This window comes from Denticeps clupeoides, chromosome 19 (assembly GCF_900700375.1).
Source record: "Denticeps clupeoides chromosome 19, fDenClu1.1, whole genome shotgun sequence".
Classification (NCBI taxonomy): domain Eukaryota; kingdom Metazoa; phylum Chordata; class Actinopteri; order Clupeiformes; family Denticipitidae; genus Denticeps; species Denticeps clupeoides.
The window spans coordinates 16,645,905-16,670,077 of NC_041725.1; the positions used below are offsets into that span (position 1 = coordinate 16,645,905).

General features: G+C 48.2%; 1 protein-coding gene across 3 annotated transcripts in view; it reads left to right on the forward strand.

The window, feature by feature from the left end:
* The window catches only part of usp24 (ubiquitin specific peptidase 24), a 28,868-nt gene that overhangs the window by 2,379 nt on the left and 2,316 nt on the right, over window positions 1-24,173 (forward strand). Inside the window, exons 2-64 of one of the 3 annotated variants that reach the window (XM_028961257.1) lie at window positions 335-503; window positions 705-772; window positions 867-1,010; window positions 1,739-1,861; window positions 2,025-2,060; window positions 2,166-2,231; window positions 4,488-4,553; window positions 4,719-4,793; window positions 4,877-5,035; window positions 5,433-5,547; window positions 6,613-6,716; window positions 6,804-6,911; window positions 7,045-7,140; window positions 7,214-7,375; window positions 7,697-7,792; window positions 8,685-8,792; window positions 8,929-9,078; window positions 9,177-9,308; window positions 9,393-9,504; window positions 9,583-9,659; window positions 9,743-9,883; window positions 9,977-10,030; window positions 10,311-10,426; window positions 10,507-10,573; window positions 10,667-10,777; window positions 10,958-11,056; window positions 11,183-11,356; window positions 11,752-11,837; window positions 11,919-12,027; window positions 12,164-12,322; window positions 12,434-12,531; window positions 12,676-12,771; window positions 13,093-13,321; window positions 13,389-13,551; window positions 14,507-14,662; window positions 14,782-14,852; window positions 14,939-15,099; window positions 15,808-15,869; window positions 15,939-16,130; window positions 16,243-16,357; window positions 16,995-17,139; window positions 17,217-17,336; window positions 17,571-17,696; window positions 17,813-17,911; window positions 18,208-18,290; window positions 18,370-18,511; window positions 18,574-18,693; window positions 18,774-18,991; window positions 19,503-19,627; window positions 19,900-20,041; window positions 20,335-20,485; window positions 20,707-20,802; window positions 20,882-20,985; window positions 21,057-21,170; window positions 21,485-21,692; window positions 21,778-21,867; window positions 21,963-22,065; window positions 22,140-22,261; window positions 22,348-22,461; window positions 22,542-22,607; window positions 22,724-22,790; window positions 23,901-23,979; window positions 24,069-24,144. In XM_028961257.1, the coding sequence (XP_028817090.1) occupies window positions 335-503; window positions 705-772; window positions 867-1,010; window positions 1,739-1,861; window positions 2,025-2,060; window positions 2,166-2,231; window positions 4,488-4,553; window positions 4,719-4,793; window positions 4,877-5,035; window positions 5,433-5,547; window positions 6,613-6,716; window positions 6,804-6,911; window positions 7,045-7,140; window positions 7,214-7,375; window positions 7,697-7,792; window positions 8,685-8,792; window positions 8,929-9,078; window positions 9,177-9,308; window positions 9,393-9,504; window positions 9,583-9,659; window positions 9,743-9,883; window positions 9,977-10,030; window positions 10,311-10,426; window positions 10,507-10,573; window positions 10,667-10,777; window positions 10,958-11,056; window positions 11,183-11,356; window positions 11,752-11,837; window positions 11,919-12,027; window positions 12,164-12,322; window positions 12,434-12,531; window positions 12,676-12,771; window positions 13,093-13,321; window positions 13,389-13,551; window positions 14,507-14,662; window positions 14,782-14,852; window positions 14,939-15,099; window positions 15,808-15,869; window positions 15,939-16,130; window positions 16,243-16,357; window positions 16,995-17,139; window positions 17,217-17,336; window positions 17,571-17,696; window positions 17,813-17,911; window positions 18,208-18,290; window positions 18,370-18,511; window positions 18,574-18,693; window positions 18,774-18,991; window positions 19,503-19,627; window positions 19,900-20,041; window positions 20,335-20,485; window positions 20,707-20,802; window positions 20,882-20,985; window positions 21,057-21,170; window positions 21,485-21,692; window positions 21,778-21,867; window positions 21,963-22,065; window positions 22,140-22,261; window positions 22,348-22,461; window positions 22,542-22,607; window positions 22,724-22,790; window positions 23,901-23,979; window positions 24,069-24,144 (7,335 nt within the window). Of the gene's footprint in view, window positions 1-334; window positions 504-704; window positions 773-866; window positions 1,011-1,738; window positions 1,862-2,024; window positions 2,061-2,165; window positions 2,232-4,487; window positions 4,554-4,718; window positions 4,794-4,876; window positions 5,036-5,432; window positions 5,548-6,612; window positions 6,717-6,803; window positions 6,912-7,044; window positions 7,141-7,213; window positions 7,376-7,696; window positions 7,793-8,684; window positions 8,793-8,928; window positions 9,079-9,176; window positions 9,309-9,392; window positions 9,505-9,582; window positions 9,660-9,742; window positions 9,884-9,976; window positions 10,031-10,310; window positions 10,427-10,506; window positions 10,574-10,663; window positions 10,778-10,957; window positions 11,057-11,182; window positions 11,357-11,751; window positions 11,838-11,918; window positions 12,028-12,163; window positions 12,323-12,433; window positions 12,532-12,675; window positions 12,772-13,092; window positions 13,322-13,388; window positions 13,552-14,506; window positions 14,663-14,781; window positions 14,853-14,938; window positions 15,100-15,807; window positions 15,870-15,938; window positions 16,131-16,242; window positions 16,358-16,994; window positions 17,140-17,216; window positions 17,337-17,570; window positions 17,697-17,812; window positions 17,912-18,207; window positions 18,291-18,369; window positions 18,512-18,573; window positions 18,694-18,773; window positions 18,992-19,502; window positions 19,628-19,899; window positions 20,042-20,334; window positions 20,486-20,706; window positions 20,803-20,881; window positions 20,986-21,056; window positions 21,171-21,484; window positions 21,693-21,777; window positions 21,868-21,962; window positions 22,066-22,139; window positions 22,262-22,347; window positions 22,462-22,541; window positions 22,608-22,723; window positions 22,791-23,900; window positions 23,980-24,068; window positions 24,145-24,173 lie in introns of all 3 variants that reach the window. The other 2 variants (XM_028961255.1, XM_028961256.1) reach the window with 2 other exon arrangements.

Below are 24,173 nucleotides of genomic sequence, written 5' to 3' on the forward strand. Positions count from 1 at the left end.
GAACTGGTCCCGACTGCCTGAATCAGTCAGCCGCTTCACCAACGTTCAGTCCGGTTTACGTTTCTTCATCGTCATCATCTTCTTCTTCAGGCCTCCAGAAGCAGCGCTGGACCTGCATTGATGAGGCGGCTGCGCTGGCGCTCAGTGAGCGCGTCGTGCGATTGTCTGATTGGCCCTGACAGAGTGGTGGCTGCAGTGTTATTGGCTGCGGCGACGTGGCCTGACTATTCTCCCTTATTTAGGGAAATGAACGATTCGGGGTTTGGGTTGTGAGCGTTGTCTGAGTAATCTCTCTCTCTCTCTCTCTTCCTTCCTTCCTTCCTTCCTCTGACAGCGGAATAACGATGAGAATGGGAACTGCTCGGGAGGGAACATGGAGTTTCCCACCACCAACCTGTATGAGCTGGAGAGTCGAGTGTTCACTGACCACTGGTCCATCCCCTACAAGAGGGAGGAGTCTCTGGGCAAGTGCCTCATCGCCTCCACGTGCCTGGCAAGACTTGGTGAGGCTGTGTGTGTGTGTGTGTGTGTGTGTGTGTTATAAGATTATAAATGGGGGAAAATGCTAGTCGATCTGCATATATATTTAATATATTTAATGCTAAACTGACTCCTCCACTGGAGACATCAGAGTGTGTAGAAAGTGTGACACGCACAGAGTGTTACCCATGGCGTGTGTGTGTTTCTGTCTTGTGTGTCTGCAGGCCTTGCTGATGCAGATGAGAACTGTAAGAGGTTTATGGACCGCTGTATGCCTGAGGCCTTTAAAAAGGTGGACTTTCCAAGCCCAAACACACACACACACACACACACACTTTAGTCAGTCTGAATCAGGACGTGTTGTGTTTGTGTGACCGCCTCTCCAGCTTCTGACCTCCAGTGCGGTGCATAAGTGGGGAACTGAGATCCACGAGGGAATCTACAACATGCTGATGCTGCTGGTGGAGCTGGTGGCTGAGCGGGTGAAGCAGGACCCCATCTCCATCGGGCTCATGAGCGTCCTCACCATGGTAACCACAGCTCTGTTACAGTGTGTGTGTGTGTGTCTGTTACTCCTCAAGGACATGTGCCCACATGCATACTGAGTATCTTCTCCTCTGCGCTGGAGGAAGCCCTGCCCTCATCCTCGTGTGGATTTTATTAACAATAAAATGCCGTAAATGCCAGATTGCCGTTTTTTGTGTAAAAAATCTGCTCTCAGTCGTGAAAGACGTGTTTAATCACCTAAAAAAAAGACTGACAACTCTAAGAACAGTTTCTCCGTAAACAAAGTTACTAACTGACCTAAAGTGCACGTGTGCGACACAAACAAACCAGGCTGCAAAAGTGCAGACAAGGGACTCGGCGGCGCAAGAGTAACGGTTAACAAGAAAAACATCTAGACAACAATGAGCCAGACAGAGATAAACTAGTGAAATGAATAATAAATGTGTAAAGTAAAAATACTGCTGGGCAAAATGGAACAATGCGATGATAGATAATATTACTCAATGTAATAGATGTAGAGTGTGTGTGTGTGTGTGTGTGTGTGTGTGTGTGTGTGTGTGTGTGTGTCTGTCTGTCCAAAGGGTAACTATTTATAATAGTTCATCTCTGATTCTGAAGCAGCGTCATTCGGCAGCTGCTGGTCATGTGACTAGCGTCAACACTGTAATATGGTGGAATTAGGACTCCTTCCAGGAGCAGAACTAGTAATGATGTATGAATGAAGATGTTCATGTGATGGTTTGGTGTGCAGGCCTTCAACCCCGATAACGAGTACCACTTTAAGAACCGCATGAAGGCGTGCCAGAGAAACTGGGCAGAGGTGTTTGGAGAAGATGCCATGTTCGCTGTGTCCCCCAGCTCCAGCTACCAGAAGGTCGTGCAGCTGTCCAATTTTTGTCCTCTTTTTCTGCCCCCACCCCTTATCTCTTTTTTTTTTTTCTTTCCTATGACACTTTCATTTTCTTATCAGTGTGTTATATGTATGTGTGTCTGAATGTTGTATGTTGTAAACCTTTTTATTTCACTTATTTCCTCAGGAACCACATGGCTGGCTGGTGGATCTTGTCAATCGGGTAAATGTCATAAATGTCACACGCCCTCCTTCTCTCTCGCTCTCTCTTTCCGAGTTGCCAGATTGTGTTGTTTTGGTCCTTGCATCTGGTTTGTTGTCTGTGCAGTTTGGTGAAATGGGGGGATTCGCCGCCATCCAGAGTAAACTGAACATGGAGGATGTGGAGATCGCGGTGAGTCCCGTATTCCACGCAGGGGGGCATGATGGGAGAGAAACTTCAGAGCGTAGTAGTGTGCTTATCTTGTTTACTCACTGAGCGCTGACACACATTTATACTAATTTGATTGTAATTATGGGGACCCGGGCAGCTTTTTATATATATTTATATATATGTGTGTGTGTGTGTGTGTGTGTGTGTGTGTGTGTGTGTGTGTGTGTGTGTGTGTGTGTGTGTGTGTGTGTAAACTTTATGTATTAAAACCATCTGTGTAACATTTTCCCAATCTAAACCTTGCCCTGCTCTTAAACTTAACCTCAAGATTGAGAAAGAATGGGGTGGTAGTAGCCTAGTGGGTAAAACACTTGCCTATGAACCAGAAGACCAGGGTTCAAATCCCACTTACTACCATCGTGTCCCTGAGCAAGACACTTAACCTTGAGTGTCTCCAGGGGGGGACTGTCCCTGTAGCTACTGATTGTAAGTCGCTCTGGATAAGGGCGTCTGATATGCTGTAAATGTAAATGAAAGAAAATGTATGTAATTTTTGTATTTTTGAGTAAAATGTGATTTATTCCTGTCAGTGTGGGGACATGATAGAAATACACACACACACACACCTACATCCATGGTCGGGATAAACAACTGCATCTCTGTATGTTGCTCTGAGCGGCAGATCAGGAGGAATGAGGGCAGAAATATGAATCATCGTCGTTTCACTGGATCATAATTCTCACCACAGCTGTTCACACCCCAGCCTTTCATCTCTGGCTCTCCCATAGGTGCCGAAACGAGACACAGAGGCAGAAATAATGACGCGAAGAAGCTTGGTTTTGCGTGTCGCTTGCATGAACGACGCAGCCCGTGCTAAAGGAAGCCCCTTTTCTGGGTGCTGTGAGGCGTCCTTGTTGAGGCTCCTGCTCGCTGCCCTTTGAAGGCAGGAATTTGCATGTTTCGGGCGGCGGCAGCTGCGCCAGGCCGGACGAGGAAAAAGGTGCCTTCATTCACTGTGGGCGTGAGGAGGAATGCAGGGATTTGCATGCTAATCGCTTGAACGCTGAGACGGGAGGAAGCAGCAGCATCAGCAGCGGATACTTGTCTGAAGCTCTGTGTGTGCGGCTATGAACGTTAATCAGCATCGAGCGAATGCGGCAAAAAAAAAAAAAACGCGTGTTTTCGAACGTCCGTGTGGACGAGGCCGAACTGGCTGTCCCCGGCTGGTGGAACAACTCTCCCTGCTCCATTCCACTACCACCAGCTTTAAGAAGCAGCTGAAAACCCACTCGTTTAAAAAGTATTTCAGACGAGTCTAACACCTACACACACACACACACACATTACATTTTACATTTACAGCATTTATCAGACGCCCTTATCCAGAGCGACTTACAACCAGTAGTTACAGGGACAGTCTCCCTGTAGCAACTTAGGGTTAAGTGTCTTGCTCAGGGACACAATGGTAGTAAGTGGGGTTTGAACCCGGGTCTTCTGGTTCATGGGCGAGTGTTTTACCCACTAGGCTACTACCACCCTGTTTTCGAACGTGCACACACACTCACACTTGACAAGTCTGGCCCTAAAATCTATAGAAACCGAACGAGAATTGCTGGTGTCTTCATCTTGTAAGTCGCTTTGGATAAAAGCTTCTGCCAAGTAAAGTAAAGTAAAGAACTCCCACCGGAGGGGCGCTGTACCAGCAGTACTTTATCGTTTTTGGATGCATTGATGATGATGTAGAGCAGGCTGTGTGCTTGTGTAACCTGTGCAGTTATAAACGCTAGTGATTCCAGTGCGGTTTTCCACCTTCTCAGACCGTGGCAGAGCAGTCCCGTAACTGGCGCGCGCGGTCCGTGTCGTGGTTTGTTCCCCGGCCGCAGCGCGGTCACTGTGTGAACCGGGAGGCGTCCCGGAGCGAGCCTCCAGACTCGGAAGTGGGGTGGCGGGACGGAAGGGAAGTCATTAAGCGCGGAACAGAGTCGCGATTCATTCCCTCCGGCGATGCCCCTGGCACTGCGGCGTTACGGACAAAAGGCAGTTGAGCTCTTCGAGCCCCGCCCCCTCGCACTTGCGGCTGTGCGGTAAATCGAATGTTAATTGCCGTTGCCGTTTTGATTTAGTTTTTTTTTATGTATTTTTTTCTGATCACTTGATTCACGAATGGGGGCTGATAAGAATAAAAACGTTTTACAAACACCGTTTTAGTCCGTAATTGTGCAGCTGTAATAAAAGCTGCGTTTCCTCGGATATTTAAACCCGTCTCTCCCTCCGCAGTGTGTGTCCGCCTTGGTGCAGCCTTTAGGAGTGTGTGCAGAGTACCTGAACTCCAGCCTGGTCCAGGTGAGCTCCGCCCCCTCCCCTGGTTATGAGGTTTTATCGACTGCAGTAGTGAGCAAGCAGGCGATTGAAACCGTGCGTCGTGATAAAACGATGAACACTTATTCTTATTAACTTTCTTATTAACACGCGCTGTTTGCGTATATGAATTTCCTCCCTGCTTATCAGCCAATGTTGGACCCAATCATTCACAAGATGATCACATACGTGCAGAACCTTGAAGAAAAAGACCTCAAAGACAAGGTAGATGTTATGCACACACGCACCAGCACTACGCCCTCTCCACCCGCCTGTCGTCGTGATTCCCTGCTCCTTCACATCCGCAGCGCCTGGTCAGCATCCCGGAGCTTCTGTCGGCCATCAAGCTGCTCTGCATGCGCTTCCAGCCTGAGCTGGTCACTGTGGTGGACGACCTGAGGCTGGACATCCTGCTGCGGATGCTGAAGACGCCACATTTCAGTGCCAAGATGAACTCCCTCAAAGAGGTCACACACACATACGAGCGCACGTTTACTGCACACACACACACACACACACACACAGTCTTAGTAGGGGCGTGTGTTTAGTTTACAGTAACAGCTCATCTCACAAGATGTTGGGCTTTAACATTAGATGTTGCCATTCGCCTCATATCTGTATTGTACTGGAATATTTGTTTAATGTGCTCCTCAGCAATATTATCACTAAAAACAATAATGCGTCCTTTTGTTCAGTTTTAATTTTATGCCAAATGAATCATTTTGTTTGCTTGTCTCTTGGTCTTTTAAACTTTTTTTTATTATAATTTTAATGTAACATACGACTGATGGCTCATATATTGTTGGTAAATTGACATGAATGAATAATACGTAAAACATGAAATAACCCCGCTGTGCTCCTCAGGTGACTAAGCTGATAGAAGAGAGCACCGTGTCGAAAACGGTGAAGAACGCTATCGACACGGACCGCCTGCTGGACTGGCTGGTGGAGAACTCCGTTCTCTCAATAGCGCTGGAAGGTGAGAGCCGTCGCATTTCTGCTGCCTTGAAACGGACCGTGTGAATCAGAACTCAGGAACGGGAGGAATGTGGAATAAGAGAGGGTTCCGCAGCTAGCGCTCCAAAACACAAATCTCAGTAAAGGAGGAGCTGGCAGGAGAAGATGGCAGAACGCTTGTCTCACTATCGTTTTTTGAAAACATAATGTAGGAAAATTGATGGGACGCATTGATAATCGACCCGTTGGCAATCGTAATGGAATTGAATCGTGAGACCAGTGAAGGTTCACACCTCTGGTCGTAACTTGATGCTGACTGAGGATCCAGAGCGGCACGTGACAGTCAAGGCCGGGATGTTATAAGACTATTTGAAGACACTTCTGTCTGCTGCGCCGCCCCCAACGCTTGGCTGGAATTCCAGCTCCCGATGCGACTCTGACGTAGCGCTCCAACTGTTACTGATCTCTCCCTTTTTACATATATATATTTTTGGGGGTTTATGTTGGTCCATAAATATCCAGTGATTGAACATCAACTCAGAGGGAGGGGCTTTCAACTATTGGTGGTAGCAGTTTAACAGACTCTGGTGCTCATTGTGGCACTTGTGTCTTCTTCTGTGGTCCTGGAACAGCGGACGCCACTGTAGCACCAGAGCCTGTTAGGCTGTAAGTGCCAATGGGTGAAAGCGTCTCCCCTCGAGTTAATGTCCAATCACTGTTGTGGCTCCACGCATTTGCCCTAAAAAAAAAAAGAAAGTCTCATAAAGGCTTAAACTGTGCTTTCCAATATTAAGTCATTAAATATATTTAAAAATGACTAGTAATCCTTAAATCCCAAATTTAAAGGTCTTTAAAATACTGCAGACGCAACAATTTATTTATTTATTTTCTGGTAACTGCTAAATAATTTGTCTAATTTCTAATAAGTGTTTTGCGGTTTTGTGTATAAGATTGTTTTTTTTTTTTGTTTGGTTTTTTTATTTATTTATTTATTTATTGGGGGGGGCTGTAGTTTTAAATTTGATGAACGTGGTCTTTAAAAGTTTCCTTAAACCTGTGGATATACCCTGTGTCATCTGTGTTGCAGGTAATATAGACCAGGCGCAGTACTGTGAGCGGATAAAGGGAATCATTGAGCTGCTGGGCAGTAAGCTGTCTCTGGACGAGCTCTCCAAGATCTGGAACATACAGGTGAGGTGGTGCGGAGGATGTGCATGCTTGACCGGTTGGTTATTAAATTATCTGACTTCTCCCCTCCCTCTTTTGCTTCTGGAACAGTCTGGCCAGTCGTCCACAGTAATTGAGAACATCCACACCATCATCGCTGCAGCCGCCGCCAAGTTTAACTTTGAGCAGCTCACCCATCTTTTCATACTCATTCAGAAGGTACGGCCTGATCAGTGCTGCATATTTGCAGTGAGATGATTCTCTAGATTGGGGGAATCGTGGGGTCTTGAGTTGAAAGGAGATCTTGGGAAGCGGTCATTGGAGGATATGATGAAATAAGCTTTCTCTGCAGAGCTGGGAGGTGGAGAGCGACCGCGTTCGCCAGAAGCTCCTGAGCCTGATCGGGCGTATCGGGCGTGAGACCCGGTCTGAAGTGACCACCGGGAAGGTAGGGGTGGTCCTGAATTCAGCATTTGGCCTGCGTTTTTCTCGTTTTTGATGCCCTGCCCGTGTGTTGACAGGTGCTGGAGGTGTTATGGGAGTTGGCACATCTGCCCACGCTGCCAACCAGCCTGGTGCAGCAGGCGCTGGATGAACATCTGACCATCCTGAGCGATGCATATGCTGTCAAGGAGACGATCAAGAGGAACTACATCATCAAATGCATTGAGGACATCAAGAAGGTGAGGGCCTGGATCTGCAAGATTCGTTTTCATTGTACCTGCTACCCCTGCTGCAGCTTTTAAATATGATTCAGCTTTCATTATAATAATGATGAATATTAGTTTTAAGCTTTATAGAAATTGTTATAAATGCACATGATATAATAAGAGGTCAGTCAGAAGAACATGTTACTGTCTGGTGGGCACCATCTCTTTGTTCCTCCGGGGTTCTGCTATGGTTTCTATAGGACACTGAACGTTCCTTCAGGCTTCGCCCCCGAACCGCTGGTTCTCTATTGAGCCTCAGGACCAAATCAATGCAACTGCAGTTTATGTTTTTAGATTCAAGTGCAGGAGGAATCAAGGTCTCACAGCGAGACACAAGTCTTGTTTCTTACTGGTTCCTGGGGCAGGAAAAGACCCAGCCCACTGGCCAAAGTAAGAGAAGGTCTGAGATCTCTGACCAATTAGAACTCAAAGCTGCTTGGCTTCTTTCCACAACTTGTTGAGGTGCGGGTCATGATCTTCACTCCTGGGGAATTTAATTTGGAAGCGGTAATTGCGGCATGTTGTTGATTTGGGACCCTCAGCAGTGAATTGTACTCTGTTTCGGGTGTCTGTTCATTTCAGAGGGAGATTTACTGCTGATGAAAATAATTTATGAATGTTAATTTCATAGCTTTTTTTTTTTTATTATTTAACAATATAATTTGTTTTGTCATTATGAGCGATTATTAGTTATTTTGTTCCTTTTTACTACATTCATTTGAATCTGATTATCATATTTAAAGGTCCCCTATTATCAACAATTTTTTTTTGCTTTTATATCAGTCTTAGTGTCCACTAATACTGTATCTGAAGTCTCTTTCCAAAATTCAGCTGTGGTGCAGAATTTCCGCTCTCGCGGCGAAGCCGAATGGCCAAAGCACTCTTTACACCTATCACAATTTCTAGCCACTGCAGGACCATAAACAGGCTCAGACAACCCGAGTATTACTGTTAAATCATCTCACAAAGTGACATTTTCATAATAGGGGGCCTTTAAGGTATTTCTCCCAGCCCTGGTACCTGGGGTATTTTCTAATCAAACTCCCTGTTGAAATTAATAAATATGACCACATGGAATTCAGATGGTCATGCTTACGTTCCCCTGTCGGTTCATTCATCCTTCATTCCTTGAGAATCACAGATATGGTCTCATAAGAACATCAGAGATCTGGTCTCCTGGTGCTGGTGGCTTCAAACTCCTCTGTTAATGATCTGGTAATGGTTGGTAACCACGTCTGGGGAAAATGTGGTGATGTGGTCTGTGTGTGTGTGTGTGTGTCAGTCCTCTCAGCACAGTAACCCTCAGACAGTGTGGGTAGTTCCAGCTCTACGTCAGCTCCATGAGATCACGCGCTCCTTCATCAAGCAGACGTACCAGAAGCAGGACAAGGTAGACCTCCTCTGTTCTGTAGAAATGAAGGCTTGTCTATTTACAGCAGTCAGTGGGATAATCGTTCCTGTCATAAATTCTTCTGTAGCTCAGCAGTCACCCCAGCCATGCTGAGTTTTCAGTTTTTCTCCTGCAGAGCATCATTCAGGACCTGAAGAAGAACTTTGAGATTGTCAAGCTGATCACTGGAAGCCTGGTGTCCTGTCATCGGCTGGCTGTGTCGGTGGCCAGTTCCAGCAGCCTGTCTGGCTCCACTCTGGTGGATGGCAGATACTCCTATCAGGAGGTACCTATAGAATTGTATTTGTGGAGGAGATGTTTTATTTTTACATCAGTAGAAGTCTCCTCCACTCTGAAACGTTCTCCTCCCTCCCCTCTCTGCAGTACCTGGAGGCCCATCTGAAGTTCCTGGCCTTCTTCCTCCAGGAGGCCAGCCTGTACCTAGTGTGGAACCGGGCTAAGGAGGTGTGGGAGTGCCTGGTGTCGGGCATGGATGTCTGTGAGCTGGACCGTGAGGTATGGAGTCGTGTGTAGCTTGTTTGCGTTTTTCTCCCTCTGTGAACAGGTAAGTGATCCCTCATCCCTTCTTCCCCTTTCCAGATGTGCTTTGAATGGTTCACCAAGGGGCAGCATGACCTGGAGAGTGACGTCCAGCAGCAGCTTTTTAAGGAGAAGATCCTCAAACTTGAGCCTTATGAGATTACGATGCACGGTGAGCAGCATCTCCAACCCAAATCTAACACCTCGTTCAGAGGTGATGTTCCTTCACCTGCTCTCCTCTGTCTCTCAGGGTTTAACCTATTCAAGACTTTCTTTGAGAATGTGAACCTCAGTGACCATCGACTGAAACGGCAGGGAACTCAGCTGGTGCGTTGGGCCACCAATACTGGATTTTTATTGGTTGGTGGTTCATTGGTCTCATTTGCTGTTTGTCTTTTCCTCCCTGCCAGTGCGTGGAAAGGCTGGACTTGGCCGGAATGGACTTCATCTGGCGCATCGCCATGGAGTCGCCGGACGAGGAAATTGCCAACGAGGCCATCCAGCTCATCATCACCTACAGCTACATCAACCTCAACCCCAAAATGAAGAAGGTGAAAGGGGCAGACCCCAGCCCAGGCCACGCCCCTTGTGTGGTGGTGCTTCTCATGGTGTCTAATGAGGTTTCCATTTCCTCCCTTCTCCAGGATTCAGTGTCCTTACACAAGAAGTTCATAGCAGATTGTTATAAAAGATTAGAGGTGAGTGGATCTGGACCATCCTGGGTGTCTTGTCAAAATGTGAGTTTTGCCTAAAGTTTAAATGCATGTAATATATTATAAAATTGGCAGGGCAATAGCCAACCTGCATAAATTTACTTCTATCACAGTCCCTCCAACTTCATGCAAACACAGTCCTGAAAGCGCCCTTAAACTCAGAACTGGAGCTTAGAAACATAAACACTTCTGAATTGTTCGGGGGTTTTTTTGTGTGTGTATATGAAAATGCGTCTTTCACTCTGTTCTGTTGCTTCATACCCAGGCTGCTAGTTCTGCTCTAGGTGGACCCACCCTCACCCATGCTGTTACCAGGGCAACCAAGATGCTGACAGCCACCGCCATGCCCACGGTTGCCACATCTGTGCAATCTCCTTCCAGGTTCGGAAGCAGCTCCCGTGCATTTTTCCCACATTTTGACGTCTAAAGCAGTTTATCCTCACGATGCAATTCTGTCTCAGGTCAACCAAGCTGGTGATCATCGAACGGCTGCTGCTGCTGGCTGAGCGATATGTCATTACAATAGAGGTGAGTGTGATCATCTTCCCATCCTCCTCGCTTTACTCCTTCGAAAAAATGGATTAAGATAAAGTCTTTTTTTTCCCCTTTGTTTTTAAGCAGGATTTGTACTCCGTTCCTCGGACCATTCTACCTCATGGTGCCTCATTTCACGGCCACCCTGTGACGCTTCATATTACCTACGAATCAACCAAAGACACTTTCACACTGGAGGTAAAATGAAAAACTGTTCACGATAAAAGGTGGCCACACATTCCAGCCTGAACTTGGGATTCTGAGGGGTTCATGCAGACAGAAGGTGCAGTGATGCTGGCTGCCGGAATCTTCCACTCTAGTCCTTATATGATGATTGTTTATGATCCGTGTGTGTGTGTGTGTGTGTGTGTGTTGCAGGCTCATAGTAATGAGACCATTGGCAGCATCAGGTGGAAAATTGCAGAGCATCTGAACTGTCCGGTGGACAATGTCCAGATCTTTGCCAATGACAGCATGGTGAGTCACACACATGAAGCGCTGCCGACACCTTCTGCCTTCAGGATGGACCAAATTTCTTTACTGTTAATTGAAAGCCATATTCTGAATAATGGGATTTGACGTCTCAATGTGCGTTTTCTGCAGCTAACGATGAACCGTGACCAGAAGCTGTTGAACCAGCTGGGTTTCTCAGACGAGCAGAGCCTGACCGTGAAGAGCTCGGGCACTGGCACGCCGTCGGGCAGCTCGGTGGACAGCTCCGCCTCGGCCAGCAGCAGCAGCAGCGGCGTCTTCAACTCCGCCTACGCCCTGGAGCAGGTGCCCACACACACACACACACACACCCCCTCGCACCGACACACTCTTAGTCGGGTCGAGCTTGCGTGGTAAACGATCAGTCAGCAAACACAAACTTCCTGCCTGTGGTGTCTATACTTTCTGTTTGATTCACTGCTTGTAAATGTGTCATAGTGTTTGAAAAAAAGTGTTTACACATATTGCAAATTTGATGAAATTTACAATATTTAGATTTGCAATTCTCGGCTGCCGTTGTGATTCATTTGAATTATCGCGAGAGAGGCTAGCCCCTGGCGATTGTAGCGCGTGCAAAGAAAGCCGGGCTTTTAAAAAGCTGTGCTGCTCGGGTCGGGTTGCCTAACATTTTTAGCCCCAATTACAGTTCTTACATGGACGCCCTGATGTTTTGTTCTCAGGAGAAATCTCTGCCTGGCGTGGTCATGGCCCTGGTTTGTAATGTCTTTGAGATGCTTTACCAGCTGGCCAACCTGGAGGAGCCAAGGTGCGTAACATTAAACACACGTATTATGCTTATTTACCTCCAGAAACAGAGTATTGACGCTGTTCTTCCGCTGTTTCTCAGGATAACTCTGCGGGTTCGGAAGCTGCTGCTTCTGATCCCAACAGATCCCGAGGTGCAGGACGCCCTCGATAACTTTGTGCCAAAGGAGTCCAGCGTCTGGAGTCACCAGGTGTCACTTTTCTCTGTGAATCACATTCAGAATGTGATTCATTTAATATTTATTTATTACATTTTTGTCGTGAGTTCTGGTTATATGATTTAAAAGGGATAATCAGTAGTTTTAATCTCTTAAATGTTCTGTGTAGAAAACTCTGTTCACCTTGGGCTCTGGGTCCCAGGCATCCAAATCTCCATCCCTGTCCAGTAAACAACAGCACCAGCAAAGTGCCGCGTCCATCCTAGAGTCTCTGTTCCGCTCCTCAGCGCCTGGCATGTCCACCTTTCGGGTGTTGTACAACCTGGAGGTACACGCACTAACATGAATAAATAAGCATGAACCTGATCTTCAAAGACCCTGAACACTGATTCATTGTGCAACCAGAACATGCTGATTAATGAGAGTTGGACGTTCTCAGGTTCTGAGCTCTAAGCTGATGCCCACATCTGATGATGAGATGGCGAAGACCAGTGTGAAATCTTTCTGTGAAAACTTCCTCAAAGCTGGAGGCCTGAGGTACGCAGAGCTGACGACTTAAAGCATTAAATAACTCAACGTAACAAGCAGAGCATTAATTTTGGGTGGTTGTGTTTGGTTTCTGTGTGTGTGTGTGTGTGTGTGTGTGTGTGTGTGTGTGTGTGCGCGCACGTGCTCCCGCAGCCTGGTGGTGAATGTTATGCAGAGGGACTCCATCCCATCAGAAGTGGATTATGAGACCAGACAGGGCGTCTACTCCATATGCCTGCAGCTAGCCAGGTGGGACTTCCTGCTTCTATTCTTACTGTCCAGTTTCATACAGTTACACAACAACCGAGCATTCTGATTGGCCGAATCTGGATATACTTTGTATGTATTGATTAACTGGTCACGACACACACGGTAAGTCCTGATCGCTTGTAGTTATTACTATGAGGATCTACAGCATGCTGCAGCACGTTCTCTCATGTTGTCACGCAATCACCAGCAGACAGTGGACAGTGTCTCACCAAGTGGGATGTTCTATAAAGTCCGTTTCAAAGGACATTGAATGTGTTTCTTTTTGTTTCTTTTTAATAACTGCTTCTCCACCCCGTCCAGATTCCTGCTGGTCGGTCAGGCAATGCCCAGTGTGTTGGACGAGGAGATCTGTAAGGACAGTCTGGACACGTTGTCCTCCAGGCCATTTCGTAATGCGGGGCGACAGAGCGGCCGGCAGCTGTCTCTGTGCGGAACTCCGGAGAAGTCGTCCTACCGACAGATGAGCATGTCTGATCGCTCGTCCATCCGGGTGGAGGAGATCATTCCAGCAGCACGTGTCGCCATACAGGTGTGTGTGTGTGTGTGGTACACAGTTGTTTTAAACAGGCATTTATTGATGTTTTTCTTGTGTTAAGACAATGGAAGTGACCGACTTCACGTCCACGGTGGCCTGTTTCATGCGCCTGACCTGGGCTGCTGCCGCTGGGCGATTGGACCTGGTGGGCAGCAGTCAGCCAATCAGAGAGAGCACCAACTCCTTCCTTCCACTGGGGGTCCGCAGCAGGGTCAGCAGCACAGGTGGGGTTTTTATTTTACCGTCCCACTCTCTCTTACCTGCTCAGCACTGCTTTTACAATTCATTTTATTTTAGAATTAACCCAGAAAGGGCATGAAAGTAGGGGTGTGAACCTTCACTGGTCTCACGATTTGGTTACGATTATCAATGCCTGGATCATCGATGCTTCCCGTCAACTTTTCTATGTTAGTCAGTGAGATGTGAGTTAGGGCTTCGTGCACCCGCACGTCTGACGTTTTTCTGCCGTATGCGGCGTCAGGTGAGCACGGACTGAACGTTTTTCTGCTCATTTTTAGCCGTTCAGCACCAGCGTTCATTCAGATGACGTCAAATAAACGCTTCATGTCAAGTTCCACCAAAGTCCCGACGAATGTTAAACATAGTCAACCATACGCCAGTGAAACGGCAATCTAACGCAACTACAAAGCACAGCATATGGTGTTCAGAGGGCATTCATTTTGATCGTCCAAGCGGACGAGGCCGAACTCCTATCCGGAGTGGCACTGTAAAGTAAAGTGAAAGTTAAGTGATGTGATCACATGTGATACGCAGCAGCAAAGCACACGGTGCACACAGTGAAATTTGTCCTCTGCATTTAACCCATCACCCTGAGTGAGCAGTGGGCAGCCATGACAGGTGCCCGGGGAGCAGTGTGTGGGGACGGTGCTTTGCTCGGTGGCACCTTGGCGGATCAGGATTCGAACCGGCAACCTTCTGTACTCCGATCAGGCTGCCATAATCACTACCGGCACTACTTTTTAACTAGAATTTTTATACCGTCGCCAGAAATTCATCAAGCAACGGTCATTATGATATAATCGATTATCTATGCAGAATCATCCACGGCTGCATCGCGGTGCATCGGTTATTATATTCATTTCAACACCCCCAGTATGAAGCTCATGGCGGGTGTGGTGAACACTAATTTCAGAGGCGGTTCCCCTCGCTCTGTTCCAGGCAGTAACTGCAGCTCCAGCAGCGAGGGGGAGGTCACCACGCTGCAGGCCGGCCTCTGTGTCAAGCAGGTGTGTGTGTCCATCAAAGACACCATCATCGCCCGGGAGGCGCTGTCCCTTCTGGTCACCTGCCTGCAGCTGCGCTGCCAGCAGCTCTGTGAGTCCCTGGACACACACACACACACACACACACAAAAACTAATTAAAAATACCTCAAATCTATTTATAATATGGAGTATTATAAAAAAAATAATTGTAGTGTTTTGTCCACCACAGCGTCGTTTTACAGTTTACACTGTGTGAATGACTTTATAATCGACATCCTGCTGGGGTCACCAAGTGGAGAGGTCAGGACGTCACCGTTGTCAGATCAAAGCAGACTTCGTAATAAAATCAACTCTATAACTGATGTCTTGAATGGACATTTCTTCAGATTCGCCGTGTTGCGTGTGACCAGCTCTACACTTTGAGCCAGACGGACACCTCAGCCTGCCCAGAGCTGCAGAAACCCAACCTGTTCCTGCTGAAGGTCGTGCTGACCGCCCAGCTGCCCCTCTGGTCCCCGACCAGCATCATGAGGGGCGTCAACCAGCGGTGAGGCATTATACCACTAAATAATGCAAAATGTAACGCTGAAGTTGAACTTTTATTTTCATTTCAGCTACATACGTGTTGTACATAGTGAAAAGAAACAGCGTTTCTCCGGAACCTGGTGCTACATGTAACATTTTAAACCAAATTAAATACTGACATAAAGTGCATGTGGGCAACGCAGACAAACTGGGCTACATAAAGTGCAAACGGGAGACCGGCAGGGACACGAGTAGAATTTAACAAAAACATGTAGACAGAGATAAACTAGTGAAATGAATGATAAAAGTAAAATAGTGCAAATACTGCTGTGCAAAATGGAACAATGCAATAATAGATTATATTTACTAAATAAAGTAGTGTGTGTGTGTGTGTGTGTGTGTGTGTGTGTGTGTGTGTGTGTGTGTGTGTGTGTGTGTCCAAAGGGGAAGGTCCCTGAGAATTCAGTTGTCTTAAACCATGTGTTATGTGTTAAATGGACAAAAATGTCACAAAACCCATTTACAATCAGTAGTAGTGAGCGGAACAGTCCCCCTGGAGACACTCTGGGGTAAGTGTCTTGCTCAGGGACACTATGTGGGGTTTGAACATGGAACTTTGTCCCCTTCTGGATTATCGTTGAGTGTCTAACCCACTATGCTACTACCACCCTGATATAGTTCTTCTCATGTGTATACGAACATTGAGGAGAACATGTCTCCCCTTTTCTAGGCTGCTGTCGCAGTGTACAGAGTACTTTGACCTGCGCTGCCAGCTCCTGGACGATCTGACCAGTAAGTGTTTTTACTTCTCCAGCACAGCAGGTGGCGCTCTGCTCTAAGCCCTTTGTGCTTGATCCCCAGCCACAGAGATGGAGCAGCTGCAGATAAGCCCGGCGGTCATGCTGGAGGACGAGATCAACTGGCTGGACAACTTCGAGCCAACCTGGACCGCAGAGCTGGAGACCAGCGAGGCGGACAACCTCCTGCTGGCGGGACACCTTCGGCTCATCAAGACCCTGCTGTCGCTCTGCGGAACTGAGAAAGAGCAGTTGGGTGAGAAACACGCACACATGCGCTTAAAAACACACGTTTACTCACACACACTAAATCGTACTCGTGTTAATGTAATTCTGCTTCTTTGTTTTAAAAAAAAAAAAATGTCCAGGCCACTCCCTTATCCTGCAGCTGTTGGACGACTTCCTGTTCCGAGCCTCACGCATCATCCTGTCCAGCAACAACCCATCCACTTCCTCGACACCCAGCCACGATTTTCATCCAAAGTAAGAATACTTATCAGAATAATAATCGGAAAAAAATCATATTAATAATATTTGCATCTTTTTTTTTTTTTGGTTTGTTTTAAAGATAATTAGAGGACAAGAAGGGAGAATTGAATTCCATAAAACAAACAGTATTCTATAAGTGAAGTGATTGTCACATGTGATCCACAGCAGCACAGCACATGGTGCACACAGTGAAGTTTGTCCTCTGCATTTAACCCATCACCCTGAGTGAGCAGTGGGCAGCCATGACAGGTGCCCGGGGAGCAGTGTGTGGGGACGGTGCTTTGCACAGTGGCACCTTGGCAGATTGGGATTCGAACCGGCAACCTTCTGATTACAGGGCCACTTCCTTAACCGCTAGGCCACCACTGCATTCGCTGTCATATGAGGAAGTGGCACTAGATGGTCAGGCGTAGAGCTATAATCAGGCCTAAAAAGTACAGATAGACTAAAAGTAAAAAAATCGTAATAAGCAGGGAAATTAGCGAGTTTAAAAAGCCTCAGTTTCACTTCACCATCCATTTTTGCATCTCTCGCTCTCTCTAAGAGGGATGATCATTTTTCCGAACATCCATGAAGCCTTGTGCATCTTCCCCCCCCGGCCGTGACTCTGCTGTTTCTCATTCTGTGTCAGGTGCAGTTCGGTCAGCAGCCGGCTGGCTGCGTACGAGGTGCTGGTGATGCTGGCCGACAGTTCGTTCGCCAACCTGCAGCTCATCACCAGAGAGCTGCTGTCCATGCACCACCAGGCCGACCCCTCCCTTACCAAAGAGTTCGACGTGAGTCCAGCTCCTTCCTCTCTCCACTCGTCCTCCTACACGTCCCGCTCTTGATTTGGGTGTCTGATCCCCTGCAGTACCTGCCCCCAGTGGACAGTCGCTCCGTGTCCGGCTTCGTGGGGCTGAAGAACGGCGGCGCTACGTGTTACATGAACGCCGTTTTCCAGCAGCTGTACATGCAGCCCGGCCTGCCTGAGGTACGGTGACGGGTCACATTCTTTACAATAATATTCTCTTGGTCATTCTGGTTTTAAAATGCCAATAATTATCTTTGTCGTTTTTTATAAAACTCTGTGCTGATGGGTACTTTCCACCAGGTGGCAGCAGACTCTGTACATCAAATGCTACTGTGGCCAGAGCGGATAAATGTTCTCTTTAAACAGCCTGTCACCAGCAGGTGTGTATCTAACCTCTCCCCCCTCACTTTCCAGGCTTTCTTATCAATCGAGGACGACGCTGAGAACCCAGAGGAGAGCGTCTTCTGCCAGGTCCAGTCACTCTTCGGTCACCTGATGGAGAGTAAACTGCAGTACTACGTCCCAGAGAACTTCTGGAAGGTATTAGGCCTGTTCTGCATCCTCAGACCTTAACTCTACACTCAGAATAACACTAAACCCGCAGACTCTCCTCTGCGGAACTGTGAAGAAGGTGCCGTTGTGCTGTTTTTATGCAGATCTTTAAGATGTGGAACAAAGAGCTGTACATCCGCGAGCAGCAGGACGCCTACGAGTTCTTCACCAGCCTGGTGGACCAGCTGGACGAACACCTGAAGGTAGAAGCTCCCCGACAGGCGCATTATTAAAATAAAATACCAGGGCTGCTCGCCGAGTTCTGGGTTCCATCGCTGTCGGCGCGTGCAGCAATAAAACAACAGTAGATCAGTGCAGAGCCGCAATCCTTCACTTTGTTTATACTGGTCTGTATAATTAAGAAAGTATCAATCAAACTGTCACTTTGGACCAGTATGGTTTATTATAGTTTTTCTCGGTAAATCATTTTTACCTTTAGCAGCTCATGATGGTCCGAGACTCAGAAAGTTCCATGTTTTTTTTTTTTTTTTTCTCTCAGAAAATTGGAAGAGAGCAAATCTTCAAGAACACGTTCCAGGGCATTTTCTCTGACCAGAAGATCTGTAAAGACTGTCCACACAGGTGAGTGTTGCGTTCTCTCCCGCTGCCTGTAACAGAATAAATGGCGGCGTGTTTGATGAAACGCTCGTCTTCTGGCCAGGTATGAGCGGGAGGAGACCTTCATGGCCCTCAACCTGGGTGTGACGTCCTGCCAGAGTCTGGAGATCTCGCTGGACCAGTTTGTCCGAGGAGAGGTGCTGGAGGGAAGCAACGCCTACTACTGCGAGAAGTGCAAAGAGAAGGTACTGTGTTACTGTGTGGGTGTGGGTGTGTGTGTATTTATTATTTCTGTCTCCCCCCCCAGAGAACCACCGTGAAGCGGACCTGCATCAAGTCCCTGCCCAGTGTCCTGGTCATCCACCTCATGCGCTTCGGCTTCGACTGGGAGAGCGGACGCTCCATCAAGTACGACGAGCAGATCCGGGTACGGACACGCCCACCTCCCACTTTCTGGGGTGTCTGAATTGTTTGTTTTGTTGATGTTACCCCGCTCTCCCACCCCAGTTCCCCTGGGTGCTGAACATGGAGCCATACACGGTCTCCGGCATGGCCCGGCAGGACTCCAGCTCCGACCACGGCGAGAACAGCCGCGGCGGTGAGCCGGGCTCCGCCTCGCCGAGGAAGAAGGTCACCATTTCAGAGAACTATGAGCTGGTGGGTGTGGTCGTCCACAGTGGTCAGGCGCACGCCGGGCATTACTATTCCTTCATCAAAGACCGCCGGTGAGTGGACGTTTATTCTCCCCTCGAACGTGGTCAATTCGCTAAACTTCCTTTGCTTAGTTCACTTTTTTATACTGAGATTGGAGAGGAGCTGAGGAAACGTTTGGTGAAATTCATCTGGAGGTTCCGTTTCCTGTTCTTTTAGGCATGTGGCTGGAAGCTCTTCCTCTTTTCCTGGGTTTCAGCATGACAAAGAGTCACGAAACACGAAATCAGTCAATTTAGCCTCAGTTGTGAGATTTTAATAGAGCATGTAAATGCTGGGCTGCAGCCGTCTGTTGAGGTGAAGGAAGATGTTGGATGTTTTTTGATAGAGAGATCACAGCACGAGATGCAGAACGGGTTACATACTTGTGTCTCCAGCGCTTGGCTCTTATGGATGAGCCTGAACCGCATTATAACCATCAAACACAAGCCAGATGTTGGGCATGTGCCCCCCAGCCGCCCCTCCTCCGGCAGGCATTCCGTGAATGTTGGAGCGCTCAGGGGGTGTGTCCTTTCCTCTCCGCAGGGGAAGCGCTCGTGGCCGCTGGTACAAGTTCAACGATAACGTGGTGGAGGAGTTCGACATGAATGACGAGACGCTGGAGTACGAGTGTTTCGGGGGGGAGTACAGGCCCAAAGTCTACGATCAGTGTAAGTCGATTTCGCACAGATCAGCTCGTATTCAGCCGTGGCCAGTCTACAGAATACCTGCACAATTCTGCAAGGCTCCATTGTTCAAGTGGAGTTTAGAAGATGTTCAGACTGATCGCACTTCGACTTTTTATTGGATCATTTTGTGCCTAGAAAATAAAATGAATCAATTTCTTCCTACTTCAGGTGACATTATGAACACTCTCTAGTGTGCACGGATTTACTTTCCTGAATGTGTGTGTGTGTGTGTGTGTGTGTGTGTGTGCGTACAGCTAACCCATACCCAGACATGCGGCGGCGCTACTGGAACGCCTACATGCTCTTCTACCAGAGGATCTCCGACCAGAACTCCCCCGTCCTGCCCAAAAAGAGCCGGGTCAGCGTGATGCGGCAGGAGGCGGAAGACCTCACCCTGTGAGTCCCAGTCACCTCCATCTTTGTTTGGAATAATAACAATATTTATCAAAACTATATACCTGCAAATATTGCCGTTAAATATTACAACTATTTAATATCTTAACATGATTTATGTACGTTTTTTTTTTTTCTTTAGATGTTGATATATGCTGTGTATTACTAAATATTGTGGAATGGAGAACAAATATATCACAAGATCAAACAGTGGAATCAAATTCGAGATGCACTCATATTCTAATCATAATTCCTGCTTTTTAAGGTGGTGATGTCTTATATAATTTCTCCTCCAGATCGGCCCCTTCTTCCCCTGAAATCTCTCCCCAGTCTTCACCACGGCCCCCCCGGGCCAACAATGACCGCCTGTCCCTCCTCACGCGCCTCGTGAGGAAAGGGGAGAAGAAGGGACTGTTTGTGGAGAAAATGCCTGCCAGGATTTATCAGGTATTACGGATTATTAAAATCAATATGTAGTTAATCATTATGCCAGGGTTACTTCTCCAGAGCTTCATTAATTTCTTCCAGCTTCTGTCCCCTGATAAGGAACACTGGGGTCTTCTTTTATAACCCTTGTGGGGTGTTTAGGTCTGTGGGACCAAATGTTTCACCACAAGCATCATTTTCCTACGTTCTCCTGATCTCCTCAGCATTTGTTCCTTTAACAGATGGTGAGAGATGAAAACCTGCGCTTCATGAAGAACCGGGACATTTACAACAGCGATTACTTCAGCTTCACCCTCTCCCTGGCCTCAGTCAACGCGGTAAGTCAGCGCCGGTTTACTGATCTCCTCACCTGCTCCAGGTCCCATGTTCTCATGCGCCGTCTGTCCTCATCCGCAGACCAAACTCAAGCACCCGTCCTATCAGGCCATGGCGAGGGTCAGCCTCCAGCTGGCCGTCCAGTTCCTGTTCCACACGTACCTGCGCACCAAGAAGAAGCTCAGGTGCGTGTCACAGTTTTACTGTCCGGCATTTGTTGACTGTGGAGTGACGTGGACCTCTGTCCGTCTCTCAGGGTGGACACGGAGGAGTGGATGGCCACCGTGGAGGTGCTGCTGTCAAAGAGCCGCGAGGCGTGTCAGTGGATGGTCCAGTACCTGGTGGGGTCCGAGGGCCGCGAGCTCATCAAGTCAGTGGTTTTATCTAGAACTTTCCTGTTCCCTGCCTCTGAAACCAAAGCAGATGTGTGCTGTGGATTTCAGCCAATCAGAGAGCAGCTTGATTGGCCAAATTGAGTTGTGTGCTCTTGCTGCCCTGTAATCATGCCGTGTTCCTGGACAGGGTGAGGGAATGTGTGGGTGGGGTTTACAGGGTGGGTGTAGTCTGCTACAGTGCACAAGGTGTCAGATGCTGAAATGCACTTCCATGCTGTCTTGTTTCTTTTTCCTGTTTGCCTCTGTTTCCCCTGTCGAGAACATCAACGCTTCTTCTCCCATCCCTCAGGATCTGCCTGCTTGAGTGCAGTGGGCGCGAGGTCCGGTTGGTGGTGGCCACCATCCTGGAGAAGACGCTGGAGAGCGCGCTGCACTTCCAGGACCCGGGGCTGGATTGCCTGCTGGACGCGCTGCTGTCCCTCCTGGACAAGGACGTCCCTGAGAACTGCAAGAACTGTGCTCAGTACTTCTCCCTCTTCAGCAACTTCGCTCAGAGGGTAAGAGGGGGACCATGGTCCAGACATCGAGCTGTACTAACCAAGTACCAGACACTGGATAATGTGCGCCTGATGTCTTCATCAGGGATATGAACCTTGTCAGCTGCTGCTAAAACACGCTGCTTACCGCCGAATTCTCATCTTCCTGCTGGGTCCCAACCGGCAGAAGAACCAGGTGGGGTTCAGCTCGCCACCCTTCACCTCCTAACCCGCTTTTTAATGCTATTTCTGATCTTTGACCTTTCCTAACCCCGACTCTGCTCCAATCAGAACCGGCGGTGGAATGCAGCTCAGGCACGGGAGTTCCTCCACCTGCACAACACGCTGGCACTGGTGGTGCTGCACACGGACCTGAGCTCACACCGGACCGAGGGTACAAGACGACGGTTTTGTGTGTGTGTGTGTGTGTGTGTGAGTGATTTCTCACATTGTCCCAATGTCTCGCAGCTCCAGGCCCGTTTAAGTTCTCCACATCCAGCTGCCTGATGAGCTCCACCACCCTCCTGCCCCTCCACCCCGATATTAATACGCTGCTGTTCAAACCCGAGGGTCAGCCATATCTGCTGGAGGTGCACACACATATACACACACACACAATTCCAACCACAGTTGAAGCGGAGTTGTGTATCTAGACTGTGTGTGTGTGTGTATGTAGGTGATGTTTGCGATGCGGGAGTTGTCCGGCCCGCTCACCTCCCTGATCGAGATGATCACCTACTGCTGCTTCTGCAACGAGCCGTTCTCTCTGGGGGTTCTGCATCTGCTGAAGGTACCTGCGTTTCCGCGGCGTGTGTGTTGTGGTGTAGGTCGGGCTCACGCGATGGCTTCTGATTTGTGTCTTTCCACCAGAACCAACTGGAGACAGCGCCACCTCATGAGCTGAAGAACATTTTCCAGATGCTGCTGGAGATTCTGGTCAGTCGCACGTCGGTTATGAGATTTAATATGAACACCCCTGCCTCCTGCTGTAGATGTTGCTGGATGATGTTCATCTGTGTATGTGTGTGTGTGTGTACTCTTCTGGGTTCTAGATGGTGGAGGACCCGTTACAGGCGCAAAGGCTGAAGTACGCGTTTGAATCTGAGAAAGGCCTGCTGGGTAAGTTCTTTATTCCTACCGTGCGTTCTCAGACCAGAGGAACAATAAAATGTGGAAGACCACAGTCACGGCCCACGGTACATGTTTACACTCAGCAGAACCATGTGAGCGAAGAGTTTATACACCCTGTCGTCCTCCTGCTGGTCGCCATGCCAACACGGAGCCTCAGTTGATCGATGACAGTCAGAGGAGAGTTTGTTTGAGTACCAGCATCTGTATTAACATTGCCATTCTCAACAAGGAGACTCGAGGACGCAACTGTATAAAATACACTAGGGAGTGTACGGGTGTGTAAACTCAAGCACGATACGGAGACCATCACCGGCTGGCATCTGCACATGGTCCCAAACAGGGGGAAAGAGAGACTAAACTTCTCCCTGAAGTCCTCCTCCAATCACGCTCACTTTTTACATTTGAAAATAAGCAGAATAAACCCAACAACTCCACCTGGCTAACGTCCCAGTCTGCCACTGGGATCATGATTCTTCCCCCGGTGAACAGTAAGGCCACCACTGTTCCCCAACTTAACCTGGACCCGGATAACCCTCCAACCCTTGGAGAAAAGAATCCCTCAGCCGAAAGTCTTACGCCATTTCCCTACTCCAGAAACGCTCCTCCTCTGGTGCGGCACACTACCTTGCTTTCGTTAGCCTCTCCACCTCTTCCAAATCAGTCTTACTTACTCCACCCAAGACATGGTAGCCCCTCCCATACTTTTACATTTACAGCATTTACCAGACGCTTTTATCCAGAGCGAATTACAATCAGTAGTTACAGGGACAGTCCCCCCTGGAGACACTCAGGGTTAAGTGTCTTGCTCAGGGACACGATGGTAGTAAGTGGGATTTGAACCTGGGTCTTCTGGTTCATAGGCGAGTGTGTTACCGCACTAGGCTACTACCACCCTACTCCCACCATGTGATTGGTCCACTGAAACCACAGATGCCTACTTCAAATGCCAGCCCAAAAAATACAAGAACATACACACACGTGACACAAATGCATGAAGTCATACGGTCTCTGGTCCGAGCTTCTGCAGGACGTGTTCTGCAGGGACCATCTCCGTTAATATGCTGAGCATCTTCTAATGCTGAGCTGCTCCTCCCGCAGCCCTGATGCACCAGTGCAACAACGTGGACAGCAGCCGCTGCTACCAGTGTGTCAAGTTCCTGGTCACCCTGGCACAGAAGTGAGTCTTGGAAGTGAGGTCCATCAGAACCTTGTCTTCACTGTCCAACAGGTTCTCATTTGAACTCTGTCTCGCTCTGTGTGTGTCAGGTGTGCTCCTGCTAAAGACTACTTTAAAGAGCTGTCTGGCCACTGGAGCTGGGCGGTGCAGTGGCTGCAGAAGAAGGTAGGAAGATCTGGTTTAGGTCTTGTTGT